Genomic DNA, 15,550 nt, shown 5'->3' with positions numbered 1-15,550 from the left:
TCTAATGAAATTTTGACAGCAAGGTGGCGCTGCTGACTGCTGGAAGGTGGAAAAAGTTCAAAAACATTTACAAAATCTGATTAGAGTGGAAAATATAAATTATTTATTCGTAACAATATAAAACCTTTATATTGATATATACGTATATCAATACATATACATAAAGAGCTATTAAAATTAATTAATAATTAAACAATATATATTTATGAAGGGTTTCTATTATCTTTATTTTCTTTGTCTTCAATAGTTTTCCCTTCAATCCAGTCTGATGCGAACATCTCCTCCTCGTCTACACTTTTGCGCGATCCGGAACCATTAGTTGTTTTTTTTTTATTTTTTTCTTTCTCTCGTAAACGAGCATTTGCAGCATTCACCGCCTTGGCGAACGCATGCTTAAATTCACCATGCGTCATATCCAGGTACATACGCTTAAGAACCTCTGGAAGAAAAGAAATGAAGAAAAGATTTGTAAAAAATAATATGCAAAAACTATTGTAGCCTAAATATACATAGCATGCTCAAAGTACTTTCGAAAAACGAAGGTTTCAACGATGTAAAATTATAATGAATATATAATGTAAGCATTGAAAGCGGGAAATAACGAAATTTAAAATTATGTAGGCTTTACTTTAAGAGCAGTAAAGTGGACAGGAAAAAAAAATTCTATAATTTAAAAAAAAAGATGTAATTATCATTGAACAGAGTAGATAATAATAGCTTTAAAAAGGCGTAAAATAAAATCTAATGATTAATTTAAAGAAAAACTGCGGTTTCGATGGGCAGGCGCGAAGGGGGCAAAAAATCGAAAAAAAATAGTAATCGATACTTACTTGACAAATCATGACTGATTCTTCTTCTCATGATAGGTAACTTTTCAGTCACCTGTCCTTTCTTACCAATCCAAATAACACTACTCAATAAGTTATCCGTAAATAAACGGTTCTGGCTTACAATGTCTCGGAGGTTATCCTTCACATTGCTCTTCATGTCGTAAAAGTTCAAGTAATTCATCTAAAAAAAAAATTAATTGTTAGTTGCAATTATTGAGAGATTGATTGATTGATTATTTAATCATGCCAAGGCACAGGCCAAATGGCAATTTTAAATACAAAAATATTTACAACTTACATAATAATAACAATAATAATAATAATAAGTGCATAAGGTATAATCTTAAGAGACTATAATTAGAACTGATTCTATAATTAGAACTGATTCAACTAACATCTCCATATTTACGCTCTCAACTAAATATTAACAACTTAGATACTAATATAAGCATCAAACTAAGTTAGTTACATTAACGCTTTCAAATTAACATAAAGTTTTCTGATAAATAAATTTTATTTATTAATTGTCCAAATTCAGTAAGTAATCAAAAACTTTATTTTTAAACACTTCACTGCTACTCGAATTCACAATTTCATCGGGTAGTTCTTCCCACAGACGAATCACAGATACTATAAATGAATGCTCCATATAGGTAGTAGCAAAATGAGGTAATTTGAAAAAGGAACGTTTTTTAGCTGCTAACCTACTGGAACGTCTGACATCAGTGTCTTCTATGAACAGCTCTCGCAGATACTTGGGTTTCTCAACTTGAAGTAATTTATAAAAATAACAACTCATATAGTACATTCGACGATACTTTACAGATAGCCATCCAAGTTCTCGTCGATAAGGTGTGATATGCTCATCTTTCTTCAGATTAAAGATAAATCGCATTGAGGAATTCATTGCACGCTGAAGTTTTGTGTTATTGTCAGATGTTGAATCTATCAGTACAACCGTACAATAATCAATTAGCGGTAAAATGGTTGCTGATACTAATAATTTTCTGATTGGGAATGAGAAGATGTTTTTCCGTATTTTAAGACAATGCAGAGCTGAATTCACTTTACTGACTGTCTGAGTAACGTGATAATTCCAAGATAAGTTTCTACTTATATTGATTCCCAAACACTTAGTAGAGTTAACGTAGGGTATTATGACACCATTTACAACTACAGGTGGTAGATCTATGTCCTCAAGTTGTTTCAATTTACTATTTGAACCCAAAATCATAACTTTGGTTTTAGACAAGTTTATCTCCAACCCATGCTCTTTTGCCCAGTCAGCAACTGATTGTGCATCAACATTGACTTGCCAAACAGCTTCATTCAACTGATATAAAAAGAAGTGCAAGAGTATATATTTATCGTCGGCGAACAATCCGTGCTTGCAATAAATTAACCGTTGAGCAACAGAATTCATTACTATTAAAAATAGGATTGGACCCAAAACAGATCCCTGAGGAACACCAGATGATGATTTGAGTAGTTGAATAGGAGTTCCAAGATCATTTAAAAAGTGAGATTTGCGGAATATGATCTCTCAACCATCTCAGATCGAGACCGTCAGGGCTTTTTCCTTTTGACTTGGATAGTGTGAGGTGCAAAGCTTTGGTGACATCGACTATGTCAATCTTAGTCCAATGAAATAAGCATTCAACTTCCTTTGTATGGTTTATTGGTAAAATATCAATGAAATTTGTGTCACATGGCGGATGTTTTCTAACTATATTAGCATAATATTCATTCAGTTCACAAGCATCGAAGAAATTTAGTGGCGATGAAGGATTCGATTTTATTAATCCAAGGTGCTTAAGTTTGCTCCAGACAGTTGAATTATGAGGTAAATTTGAGAGAGCAGTTTTTAAATATTCTTCACGAACATGATTCAACTGAGTTTTCAATTCTTTTCTTTTCAATCTGAAAAGAGTAAGTAAATTTGGATCCTTGTTTCTTCTAGCTTTTTTGTAGATTTTATCACGCTCCTGACACTTGATTTTTAACTCTTTAGTAAACCAAGGGTTATTCAGACGAGTAACCCTTTTAGTAAGTATTGGTGCATATAAATCCAAAGAAAGTAGAATCTCAGCTTTGAAGGTATTCAGTAACTCATTTGGATCAGAGCTTTCAAGGATAGAGCGATCGATTTTTAAAGAATTCATAAGTAAGGTTGATAAAGCTTGATGATCACAATGTTTTAAATTTCTGTAGGCGATTAACTTCGGTGATGGTCTTAAATTATCCAGCTTGTATTGGCAGAGTAAGTAATCATGGCCGTCAATAAATGGAGACTCAGATTTCATAAACGAGGATAACTTAGTTTCATTGTCTAGTAAAATAACATCCAACCAAGAATCACAGTTGTTTTTGTGAAAAGTAGCACCGTAAGGTACACAGTACAATGATGACTCCGCAATGAAATTCTTTAGATGATTTGCAGTATAGCTATCTTCTAACAAATTACAATTTAAATCGCCAGCTATAATAATATTGTTATAATTTGAAGCAAGTCTAGAATAAATATCAAAGAATTCATCGAGAAAGAGTCCTTTTGGTCTTCGGTAGATGCAAGACAGTAGAAGGTGAGATCCTGTCATTAAAGTAACATCGACAATGAGAAACTCCGGTTGATTTAAATGATCAGAAGTTGAGATATGTAGTACTTTAGCTTTTAGAGATTTATATATGAGACAAGCCACACCACCGCCTTGAATATAACGATCAATATCAACATGCTTCAGGATTCGGTCTCTACGAATTATAAAATAATCATTCAGTGATAAAATATCATAATTCAATGTAGGTTTTAACCAGGTTTCCACAAGGATAATAATGTCAGGCTTTATATTCTTAATCAATTCAAAGAACTGAGCAATGTGACCAATAACACTATTTACATTTAAACTTAATACATTTAATGACGATGGAATATTATTTACAGAGATATTAGTCGAATCAGTTGGACATCAATCAAGCCTGGAAAGATCAGCTTCACAATTAATCACAAATCTTTCAGAGTTTTCATCTTTTTTCATATAAATTTTTCCATTTCTAGACCAAGCAAACTTGTATTTTTTATTCTTCGCTTTCTCCTTAGTTTTCAGTAACAGTCGGTGAGTCTCTGGAAGCAAGAATTCGTTCACGTAGATGGATCCTTGGAACGCCGCATCAACGTAGGTGGGAAAAACTTTTTTCACCAGAAGACCTCCCGCTTTACGTTTCTTGTCAACGATAAAGTCACGAACTGGAGTCGATATCAGAGAAACAATGTAGGAGCTTGTGATAGGTTTGTCTTGATTCTGCGGTTGCCTGTACTTATTTTGAAATTTACGAGAGCTCAAGACACTATTCACTAACTTCGGCAACTCTCGACTATTTAAAACCGCAGTTGTAATGTCTTCTGGTGTTGAGCCTTTCACCACTGATTCAGGAATACCTGAAATAACTAATTCAGTAGTGCCACCAGCAGTTTGCGAAGAAGTAGATGGAACAGGAGCAAAGTTTTCCAAGTTACACAGCCTTTCATTGACTAAATCCATGTCAGCTTCCCTAGTTTTTCTCACTTCCTTGAGATCAGAGCTAATCTGACAAATTGACTCAGCATTTGTTTTAACATTAGTATTTAATTCTGCTAAGTTGACAGTAGTAGCATTTTGCGAGTCTTGGACTACACGCAGTTTTTCACTTAAGTCCTCAAGTTTCTGATTCGTTGAAATTTCTGAGTGACAAAATTTCTCCATTAATAGAGTCATTTTTTCATCAAGTGATTTTTTGGACCAATCTACTGGTAAGTGTGACATTGTTGGTGGAGTGACAGGTGATGAAAAAACTGAATCAGTACTTTGGCGTAGCGGAGAAATTGGTGTTCTTGGAGACTTAAGTGACGAGGTTGACCCGCGTACTGTGAAAGTACGCTCAAGTGGAGAAGAGTTCGCAGATTTGAAACTAGAGACCGAGGAGGTGTTTGAGCTAGTAGATTTTAGTGAAGCAAGTCTTGTTTTTGCATTGAGACTGTCCAAGAGATAGTTTAGCTGTTTCCTGCAGCAATCAGTTGATGGCCTGTTTTTTATATAATCACGAGCGCAACCAGGATGAAAATGTTGTTGACAAGTATTACAGACAACAGATGACTTGACAGGTCTCTTGCATTTAAAACATATGTCAGACACTAATGGCATACCAAATAACAACGCAATATAACCGTAAAATGTCTAGAGAATTTTAACGCCAAGTATAAATTGCTGGTCAGATACTGGACAGATAATCAATTTAAGGTATCAATTTTAGCATCAATACTATTGTAATAACACACACTATATGTCTTTACTTTTCTGATGACTACACTGTTGGTTCTTACAGTCTTTTCGATTGTAAGTTACCAACACAGTAGTGAGCAAAATGATGTTATCGTGTAAGCATCAAGTGATTGTTAGCATCAATTGACGTTGTTTAAGCTATCCACCCACAATTTCACAACACTGGAAACCTAACCTCTTCAGAGTTGACAGATTTTGATATTAATTTTTCGACAATCCACAAGATATAATTTATAAAATTTATATTTCAGCTTGTAGATTACGATTTTATGCACGTAATGATTCTGAAACAGAAAATGCCCGGAGGCAAAATACAGCAGAATTTAATTCCGAAAGTGGAGCGAAAAATTGAATATGTTTATGTACTTACAGAGAGAGAGAGAGAGAGAGAGAGAGAGAGAGAGAGAGAGAGAGAGAGAGAGAGAGAGTGTGTGTCTGTGTGTCTGACGTAAATAACAAAAATTTCTGAACATACTAACCATCTTCTGTCTTTCTTCGTCAGAAGCCGAATCATACTTCATGATGTCTTCGTGGGTTTTAAGTGGCAAAAACTCCGGCGCTTCAAACTCGCACGAAGTCGAACTTCGAATATTTTTTACTAATGTTTCTAAATTTCTGTAGAAAAAAGTAATATAATCGTATTAGTCATTGTAGTCAAAAAGCAAAGCATATAATTTTATAAAAAAAAAATAATAGTGAAATTCAAGACAATGAACTAATAAAATTTTTAATTATAGTAACTAGAAGTTTACTGAGATATTATGACATTAAACAAGATTTTAAGAGTAGGAAGCTAGATATTAACTGAGCTGACGTTATTTCTGTAAGTATATAAGCTATTGGCTTATAAATATATCACGTCATAGATCTACGTATTTACATGGAATTTTATACTCACGTTAGACGTTCTACAAATTTTTGGGTTGTTGAGATCAAACTCCCAATGTCGACAAAACCTCACGACTAAGGTCAGGCGTAACTGGGCGTGACAAACTGTCTTTCTGTTTAAAGAATATGAAATATTAGTTATTTGAAAATGTTACTGGTTATTAGATTAGACTTGGTTATCCAAATAGTATAATTAAGTTATATTAATGGCAAATAATTCAGTAAATATTTAGTAACTTTTTTACTTAGATGAAATAATATTATACTTTCTAAATCTATTAATTTTAATCTATTAATGCAATTGATGTATGCAATTGCAGACGATTCAGTTGTAACTTGATTTTAAAAAAATATAAAAAAAAAATGGATTTCCTAAGCCTTCCGATGATATAAAAAGTTGATGAATTCCGCTGCTTGTGATCAGTACGATAACAGTGCCAGCAATCTTTAACAAGTGGTTGCCAAATGGAAAAATATTAATGTTGACAGTACTATTATGGAATCGATGACCGTCATTTTTCTGTTACTGTAAAGATCAAATTAACAATAAATTATATTATCAATGTCAGTACTTATTATAGTATAAGTAGCTGCACACATGCCCCGCATAGTTGAAAAAAAAATGTACAGCAGAATGCTCAGATCTCGTTTCCAGTATTTGATAGACATAGTTAAAGATAATGGTATAATATTTCTACACTGATAAAAAAGTTGACTGGATTCAAATTATTTCGAATAAATTAAAAAAAAATATGACAATAGAAGGCATTTTTAGTTTCCAAAAAAATAATTTTTATATAATAATTATTTGTCCCAACAACGTCTTTTCTGTTACAAAATACTTTTTTCTTTAAGTGTATGGAAAGATTTTTTCTGTTGGCAGTCATGATGATTTCTCATCAGTGTACATTTAAAAAAAAATTGGGTGTATTTAATTTTTATAAGTCAAGCTGAAAGTAATAATATTTGTAGAAGTGATTTTTGTGAGAAAGACAAACCAAAATGAAATACAATAAAAAATGACAGAAATACAAACGTTTCAAGCATGAGTTCTTATACATATAGTTTGATACGATTCATTTTCTTTTAACAGACGACAACATTGACAGGTGTCAAATAATTTGTCGAAACTTTTACATTCAACAAATGATTTTCAATAAAATTGTCGATCAATAAATGTACATGTACTTTTATCAACTCTATTAAATTCTTCATTTTGATAAGCACTTCGTTAGTGTAGTAGATAAAATGTTTAATCCTGCAGTACCCAGCTATTTTTTTAGTGTCTCAATTGCACTGCTACGACATATTATAGGTTAGATGTTGTTGCGTAATTAAAATTCTTGCTATCTGGGCACTGAAGGGTTAATCATTACATAGATATGCATGCATTTTTTATTTGTCACAGAACTATCGAAACTACTATGGAAGATATTTTTTCCATAAAATTTAAGCAGTTACATTATTATTAAAAATGTAATCACAATTACTTATCACATTGAAAAAAGATACCTGGTTAGACATAGTAAAATACCAACAAGACTCTTGCACTTTTCAAAAACAACTACAATTATATAAAGTTCATGTCCAACTTTTTGAAGAAACAAAATTTTTTTTGCGATAATGTTTTATTTGGCAATAAATGACCGTGATGTTTTAGCTTGAATTACATATGTATATTATTTGTAAAATTTACTATTACATGTACAATGAATGCTGCAATCATTTGTCATTGTTAGCTATGCTCACGTACCTGAAATAACAGGCGCGCGCATATGCGCGCACATGTGTGCTCGCAAGTACCTGCACGAATAAAACGTGCTATTTGTAAGCGGAAGCATTCTCTAATTCGGCTAACGCAATTTTCATTGATTGTATCTAAAGTGCACTATTAAATCATCAATAAGTTATAATAATATTAATATTTTTTTTATATTCTGTTTACCTTCAAGGAATAAAGTTATTAACTTGCCTACTTCTTTTTTTGGCCCACGATTTTGTGTTGTTCACCGCACGTGTATTATTGTTATTAGTAAAAAAAGAAAATAATCATTTTAGTTATAAAATAAAAAATCCACGTGTCTTCAACTTCAAAGAAATATTAAGTAAGTTTAAAAATTTGTGAAAATTAAGTATTTTACATGTAATAATTTAACTTTAATTTAAAGAAAGAAAAGAAATTGTTAATTAATATTTGGATTCCGATTTCAGTATGACCTAACTTGTATTCTTTAAATTTTGTGCACTAATTAAAGAAAAAGTTAAACAAAGTGAATAGAAATAAAACAAAAATTAAATATAAAATAATAATAATAATAATAAATAGATTTTAATTTTTTTTTTCAAATTTGCAGATTACAAATATTCTAAAGATGGATCCACTGAAATTGAATTCTAATTTTCGCCCAGGCTCTCGAAAACCATGGGACTTGTTGTCAGAGGATCGGAAGCAAAAAATAAGGAAATTACATTACAATAAGTTAGACTCGAAATGTAGCCGTGATGAAAGTAGTTTAAACAATATTTCTAAAGTTGATTCAATTCCGGTTACTTTAAATAACATAAAATATGATTCTTTGAATAGTACATCTGAAAACTTATTTAATAATAGCAAATGCTCTCCAGCACGTGAAACGATCAATGACATTTTAAATAATGATAATTTACAGTCAGCTTCAACTTCTTTACAATTCCCTAACAATTATATTAATAATGATGACAGAATCGACGATATCGATAAAACTAGACAATTTGATATTCCTGTCTTGAATGAATCAAAATGCTTAGCTTCAGGCTTAAATTCAACAAATATTAATTACATTAATCCTTCCACAAATTCGAACTCTTCAGATAACAATATTATTAATGTAGAAATAAATAATGTGGATAGTAATAACGAAAATTCTGAAATTCCACAAACTAATAATAATTTAGAAACAATTAATAAGTTAATAAAAACAAAGACCTCGATTAAAATTCCAGCTATATCAGAAACACTAAAATCTAATCTTGCTAAATGTATAGTCAACTATAAAATCAGTCAAATTCAAAGTAATGCACTATTAAATGTTTTTCGGCTTCACCCACAATTACAATTTTTACCTAAAGACAGTCGATCACTATTAAAAACTCCGCGTGATAAAATTGAAGTTAAAAAAATTGCCCCGGGAGAATATATACACTTGGGATTAGGAGTAATGCTACAGACATTATTAAGTCGTGTACCCGTTGAATCAATTCCTTCTGAATTGGTTATAGATTTCAGTACTGATGGAGCTGAATTAAATACTGAAATACAATTGTGGCCCATTCAATTTCGCGTCGTAAACTTAGAGTACAATAAGCCAGAAGTTGCGGGTATTTACAAAGGAGAATCTAAACAAACTTTTTTTCCCGAATTTTTTTCCGATTTTGTAAAAGAAATTAATTCTATTATTGAAAACGGGGGTATTGAATACAAAAATAAAAAAATTAAAATTAAAATTCGATGTTTCGTTGCTGATGCTCCTGCCCGTGCATATGTTTTAAACCATTACCGCCATAATTCAGAATATCCTTGCTCCAAATGTTATCTAAAAGGCACTTCGTATCTGGGATCTATGCGTTTTCCCGGTATTAATTATAAATTAAGAACTGATCGTGAGTATAGGTCACTTTCAGATGTTGACCATAATAAAGGAAAATCTGCTCTGCGTGATCTTCCTATTGATCTAGTCCAACAAGTATCATTTGACTATATGCATTTAGTTTGTTTAGGCGTGATGAAAAAAAGTATTGAATCTTTAGTGTTCGGAAAATGCAAACCACAGAAATTACCAAATTTCAAAATAAAATTATTGTCTAACAGATTGATAACTCTCCAATTATATTGTCCACGTGAATTTGCCCGTAATCCTCGTGAATTAGATAAATTATGTAATTTTGAAGCTACAGAATTTTGCCAGCTACTTTTATATACATTTATTGTTGTGGCTCGAGGAATAATTACGGATGATCAATATAATCACTTTCTTTTGCTTAACTCATCAATGCGGGTTTTACTAAATAGTATGTCTTCAACCGAAAATGTTAATTTTGCCGATGAGTCATTAAAGACTTATGTAATAGAGGCTGAAAATATCCATGGTTTAAAATTTCTTACTTATAATGCGCATGGTCTTCTTCATTTAGTTTCAGATTATAAATTGTATGGTTCATTAGATTCAGTATCCGCTTTTACTTATGAAAATAGAATTTCCCATTGCCGCGATTTTGTAAGAAAGCCTGATAGGCCGCTTCAACAAATTTATAAAAGAATTCATGAAGAATTACAATTTCCCGTCACTAATGGAGATAATACTGACAATTTTAAATCGTTTGGCATTCACAATTGCGGTCCAATTCCTAAATTATTTGAAAATACATGCATTCAATATGAAAATTTACCATCTTTATTTTTCTCAATTCAAGACAATGATAATACCGTAATAACTCAAGAGGGTCGAATCGGTCTTATTAAAAATATAATTCTTTATAAAAATGCATATTATTTTGCTGTTCATTATTTTGAAAAGTTAGAGCCATTTTATACTGTTTCAAACGAGCCGTCAACGACATTTGGAGTCTTTTTATGTTCGTCACTTAATGACACTAAAGCTACGATTATATCATATAATGAAGTACAAAGTAAATGCTATCGAATGCCATTTTGGATCAATAAACCGTTTTTAGATTTTACTGTAAATGATGAACAAATTAATAATGTCTACGTTTCTATAATTTTATCTTCCAATCTCGATAATTAAATACTTCCCCATTCAAAAACCAAACAATTTGCAGATATATTAAACATAACTGAAAAAATATATCATCATAAATAAAAAGGAAATTTAGAAAACGGTTATGTATTTCTTCAAAATATTTTTTGCTTCACCACTGATGCTCATGGCTTATATAAATGTTCTCATCAGTAAATTTCAGTACATCTTTTTTGGTAATACTAACAACATAAATGTTTCATAGCCAACACATACTTGTCACTTTGAGACTGTATTTATTTTTTATTTTCCTAGATATGGCGACATCTAATAAGAAGATTATAAAAATGCTGATAAACTTAGCCAGGACCGTACTGCTGTACAACTTTTCCGACATCCGGAAGATAAGTAATAGGACAAAGCTGAACTTGATTCGCAACTCTGACATTTGGGCCTGCAAATTTTGTTTATCAAGATATCTACAGTAAGTTTTATTTTATTTCATTATTTTAAAATAATGTTATTATATAACTTTGATGAAATAATTTTTTTATTAAAACAGCAACATGGAAGTTCATCGGCGCAAGTTCCAATGAATGGCACACAGAAATCACTGGTTCGATTCTCTATGGTTGAAGATGTGCCACAAGTAAAAAATTAGTATGATAAAATATGACGCCTCAAACTCCGTCAGATCAGTATTATTACTATTGATACTATCTATTACAATTGTCATATTCATTATTATAACTACTTTATAACTTTTATTATGTAATGTATATCATTAATTTGCATAATTAGTTACTTTAACTTTTATACCACAAAATTGTAAACATAATTTAGTACACTGTGTAACACTTATATAAGCCTTATAGCCATCAGAGAAATTCAATCTTATGGCCAATTGTTAATAAATTACAACTACAATTATAATTGTTATTACGATCACTATTATCATTGTTATTTTTACTATTTTTATAATTATTAATAAATTATAAGAATTATATATTAATTCTGAGACCAATGTAATCAATTTTATATATTTGTACAAAATCAAATAAAAAAAATTAACAGTAAATTTATTTTTCATATTTATTTTGCGTATAAATATAACTTTGGTGCTATATTTGCCATAGGTGAAAAACTTCTTCGAATAAATGTTTTTTAACGATAGGAAAAAACATCAGGTTAAAAAATTATCTTTTTCAAATTTATCCTTTTCAATTAAAATATAAAAATTTTTATTTAATTCCATTGAGTTACTTATTTATGAGTAATAAGTAATTAATACTTCATCAAATGACTAAGAAAATCGTAGGTTCTTAATTTTATGCATTATCTTTCTTAAAAAATCATATCGAAATAATTGCCTCAAAATTTGTTGTGTTGTAGATTGAACTTTCTGAGTTAAAAACTTGATTGCTAAATATGTCTTCATATTTGTTAGTATTTTAAATGAAAATTGAAGTTCAAAATTTATACAACTTCAGCTAAAAAATTTGTTAAAAAATGTTACAGTCTAACTTGACATTATTTTTTACGCAAATCTCATTACAACTTTTAGCTAACCTTCTGCAAATAAAAACTTGTCAACAGCTTTAGTTCAGATGTCGGCGTAGGTTTATTTGAATTTCCTAACTAACTTCACTACAGATTCAATACAGGATTCTGCAGTGAGTGACTTTAAGTGAACTTTGAAACGACTTGGCTAAAATCCCGCCAGTGCAGGTTATTTTACTCAAAGCGTGGCTATCAGGGATTCGGGTGTACGACATTTATACGAAACGACAATTGTCCGAAAACAGATTTTCTGAGGTCGTTAATTGGTGAAATAGTTATCGTAAGTAACAAGAGATGGCGACATCACAATAGATTGCACCAAAACAGCCCAAAACAGAACGTAACGAGACTATCCGGCCGTCTCTGTGAATCGTGTTTGGTTTGATTAATAAAAATATAAAGAACACTTTGTATACAATTTTTTGTTTAATTAGGAGAAGATAAATATAGTTTTTATAGAATACTAAGAACAAATTAAAGTCGATATAGGACGAAATATGAATAAACGTTTTTTTTTAATAACTGTTTAATAGTAAATTCAACAATTTCATTAAATGAATTTAAAAAATAACAAGAAATTTATTTAAAAACAACGAAACGCTTTCTTCGGAATCTGATATCTACTGCTCTACAGCAGTAAGCTAATTATTATCAAACAATTAAATAAGAGGATAAAATAAGTTTTTTTCTGATTTAAAAAACCATAGTCAAAATTATCTGATAAAATAAAGAAGGCGCACAGTAGCCCTATCGGATCCGGCTCTTGCTTACCAAAGCATTGGACCGGGTTCGAGTCCGGCGTACACCAATGAATATTTTCAATATTTAAGTGTATTATTCTGCTAAGCCCAAAAAATAAAACGAGTTCCAATCTCAAAAGTTTACCCCCTACCGTAGTCGCTCATGACCTTAGTAGTTTATGCGACTTTAAAACAAATTAAAAAAAAAAAAAAAAAAAAAAAATAAAGAGTATTGAGGAAATAAAAATATTACCGTAGTCGTTTTTAAGAACCTTCATTTCTACTGTTCAATAGCAGTAAACGAAAATTACTCAAAATATTCAATTCGAATATAGGAGAGACATTAAATTTTTTATTTTCTTATAGAAAAAACCCTTCCCAGTAAACACGTTTACGTCAATGTGACGTCAAAATGACATTGGGCTATGTCAGGATTTACGTAAGATACAAGTCACGAATGAGTCATATATGACTCATTATTTCACACTTCTTGACGTAAGATTCTGACGTAAAAATATGACGTAGTCATGACGTCAGTATTATGTCTCAATGACATTTATGACGTCAATATGACATACCTGTGATGTCTATATCATGATAATGATGTCATTATGACGTAAAAGTGATGTAAGTGATGTAAGAATTGTACCTCAGAAAAAATATTAAAAAAAAAATTTCTCAAAAATAAAAAGATGGCAATTTTGAAATTAATTATAGTGTTGTGGACTTATTACAAAGTTTGAAACACTAGTTATATGTTGATACTTGATGAAAAAATCCTGAAATATGCTGGGCTCGAACTTGGGTCCTCACGTATTGAAGTCTGGAACGCTGCTCACTTGTCCAAGTAACGGTTCATGTTACGAAGCAAATAACTTATGTGATAAGCCTTACATGACGAAAAATGCTTATTTCATCATTTTTTCTGAGATTAAATGTATTTTAAGAGCTGGAATTGTATAAAATTCAAGTCTAATAATTTATACAATTTTATAAAATTTCATTAAACTCATGAAATTTTATAAAGTTCTATAAAACTTTGTAAAAACTCTTATAAAAGGCTCTTTAGTGAAACTTGTGGTAATGAATAGGCAATTTATAAATTTTCATAAGAATTGATTGAATCTTACACTTTCAAAAATTTTCGTCTAAAAGCGGACGCAGAGAACTTTAGACTCTCTGCGGACACAGAGAACTTTCACAGAGTGAAATTTTTCAGAGTAAACGATGTATCCGTGTCTTTTGAATAGTTTTTAATCCTTATTGATTTCTCAAGACTCGAATTTTTTTTTATTTAATTTTTTCCGAAAATTTAGTATTTTTCATTTGGATTTTTCTTCTTCAAAATTTCAATTTACAAAATTTAGATTTTTTTTTTTTAATTTCAACTCTTTTAAGTATACCATTTTTTTAATCTATATTTCTTTTTAATTTCAATTTTTTTCGAAATTTGAATTTCTTTAATTTAACATACTAACAACATTATGAAACTTGATGTACACAGTAAAAAAATTTTGCGTCATTGTGTCAAAAATTTTTGTGTTAAAAATTTTTATGTTAAATATTTAACATTTTTTTATGTTGATTTAACACAATAAATGTTAAATTTACACTTAAAAAAGTTAAATATTTAACACAAAAATTTTTAATACTAAAGTTTTTGACGCAATGACGCAAAATTTTTTACTGTGTAAAATACTATTAGTCTCGTCAATAACAATCATGGAACTGTTTGAATTATTTCAAATACAATGTTTCATAAGTAGCAGCACTAATGTCAGAAAATTATTTTTCAAGTAATAGTGCAATATTTAAATGACTGACATTCAATTTCTTGACGCGAAATAATAAGAAATTATATGTTTACTCGCTTGACGGTTTAAAAATTTAGAGTTCATGCCACATTAATTGAACTCGGTATTTTGTTATCAGTTTCACACCAAATCATTTATACTGAATGAAGTCGAAAATATTTTTACAATGGATAAAAGTACCTAAATTCATGGAAAAAATATAAGTGAGAAACATATGCAACGAAAAAAAAGTATTTCTTGCACTAAGAAAATTTTGACGGAGGCTGAAGTTATATTGGAGCAAGAAGTGTTTTAGTGTCAAGATATTTTGACTTCATTCACGAAATTTTCAGTCATCTCTAATATATTCTTAGTCCAAAGAAATTTACCTTTGAGTCAAGATTTTTTTTCTGCAGTGTATGAAAACATACAATCAAAAGATATAAAAGTTTATATCCCACATGTATTTAATTTGTATGTTTTTTCTTAAAAACGTAAATGAAAAATATTTTGTATGTTATTTGCTAATATGTTAGATATATTCATTAATATTATAAATAATAAATTTTTGTTATTAAGAGCGGACTTAAATTTGCAAGGTACCAGCTTAAATCAGCTGTTTACCTCTTTCTGATTCTTACTAAATTTTAAACCAATTTTCACTAATATTTAGCGATTAATTGTAAA

The 15,550-nt window shown here is 30.2% G+C and overlaps 1 protein-coding gene and 1 long non-coding RNA gene across 2 annotated transcripts; one reads left to right on the top strand and one right to left on the bottom strand.

Annotated features, from left to right (window-relative positions):
• Positions 1 to 220: 220 nt before the first annotated feature.
• On the bottom strand, positions 221 to 7,756 carry LOC123274111. Its single transcript, XM_044741603.1, has 5 exons — positions 7,547 to 7,756; positions 6,045 to 6,147; positions 1,129 to 5,761; positions 831 to 1,011; positions 221 to 439 (listed from the first exon to the last, which is right to left on the bottom strand). The coding sequence occupies exon 3, from the start codon at positions 5,006 to 5,008 to the stop codon at positions 3,797 to 3,799; it is 1,212 nt and encodes a 403-aa protein (XP_044597538.1). The 5' UTR covers positions 5,009 to 5,761; positions 6,045 to 6,147; positions 7,547 to 7,756; the 3' UTR covers positions 221 to 439; positions 831 to 1,011; positions 1,129 to 3,796.
• Positions 7,757 to 10,317: 2,561 nt separating this feature from the next.
• Positions 10,318 to 11,456, top strand: LOC123274112. Its single transcript, XR_006511449.1, has 3 exons — positions 10,318 to 11,006; positions 11,086 to 11,254; positions 11,333 to 11,456. It is a non-coding gene; the product is annotated as an uncharacterized LOC123274112 (long non-coding RNA).
• Positions 11,457 to 15,550: the final 4,094 nt, after the last annotated feature.

This window comes from Cotesia glomerata, unplaced genomic scaffold (genome assembly GCF_020080835.1).
Source record: "Cotesia glomerata isolate CgM1 unplaced genomic scaffold, MPM_Cglom_v2.3 scaffold_22, whole genome shotgun sequence".
Classification (NCBI taxonomy): Eukaryota; Metazoa; Arthropoda; class Insecta; order Hymenoptera; family Braconidae; genus Cotesia; species Cotesia glomerata.
This window is presented reverse-complemented; position numbering and strand designations above follow the sequence as displayed.

Bases quoted from the DNA above. Each gene is read 5' to 3' on its own strand.
- LOC123274111 (XM_044741603.1), bottom strand. From the start codon at position 5,008: ATGCCATTAGTGTCTGACATATGTTTTAAATGCAAGAGACCTGTCAAG.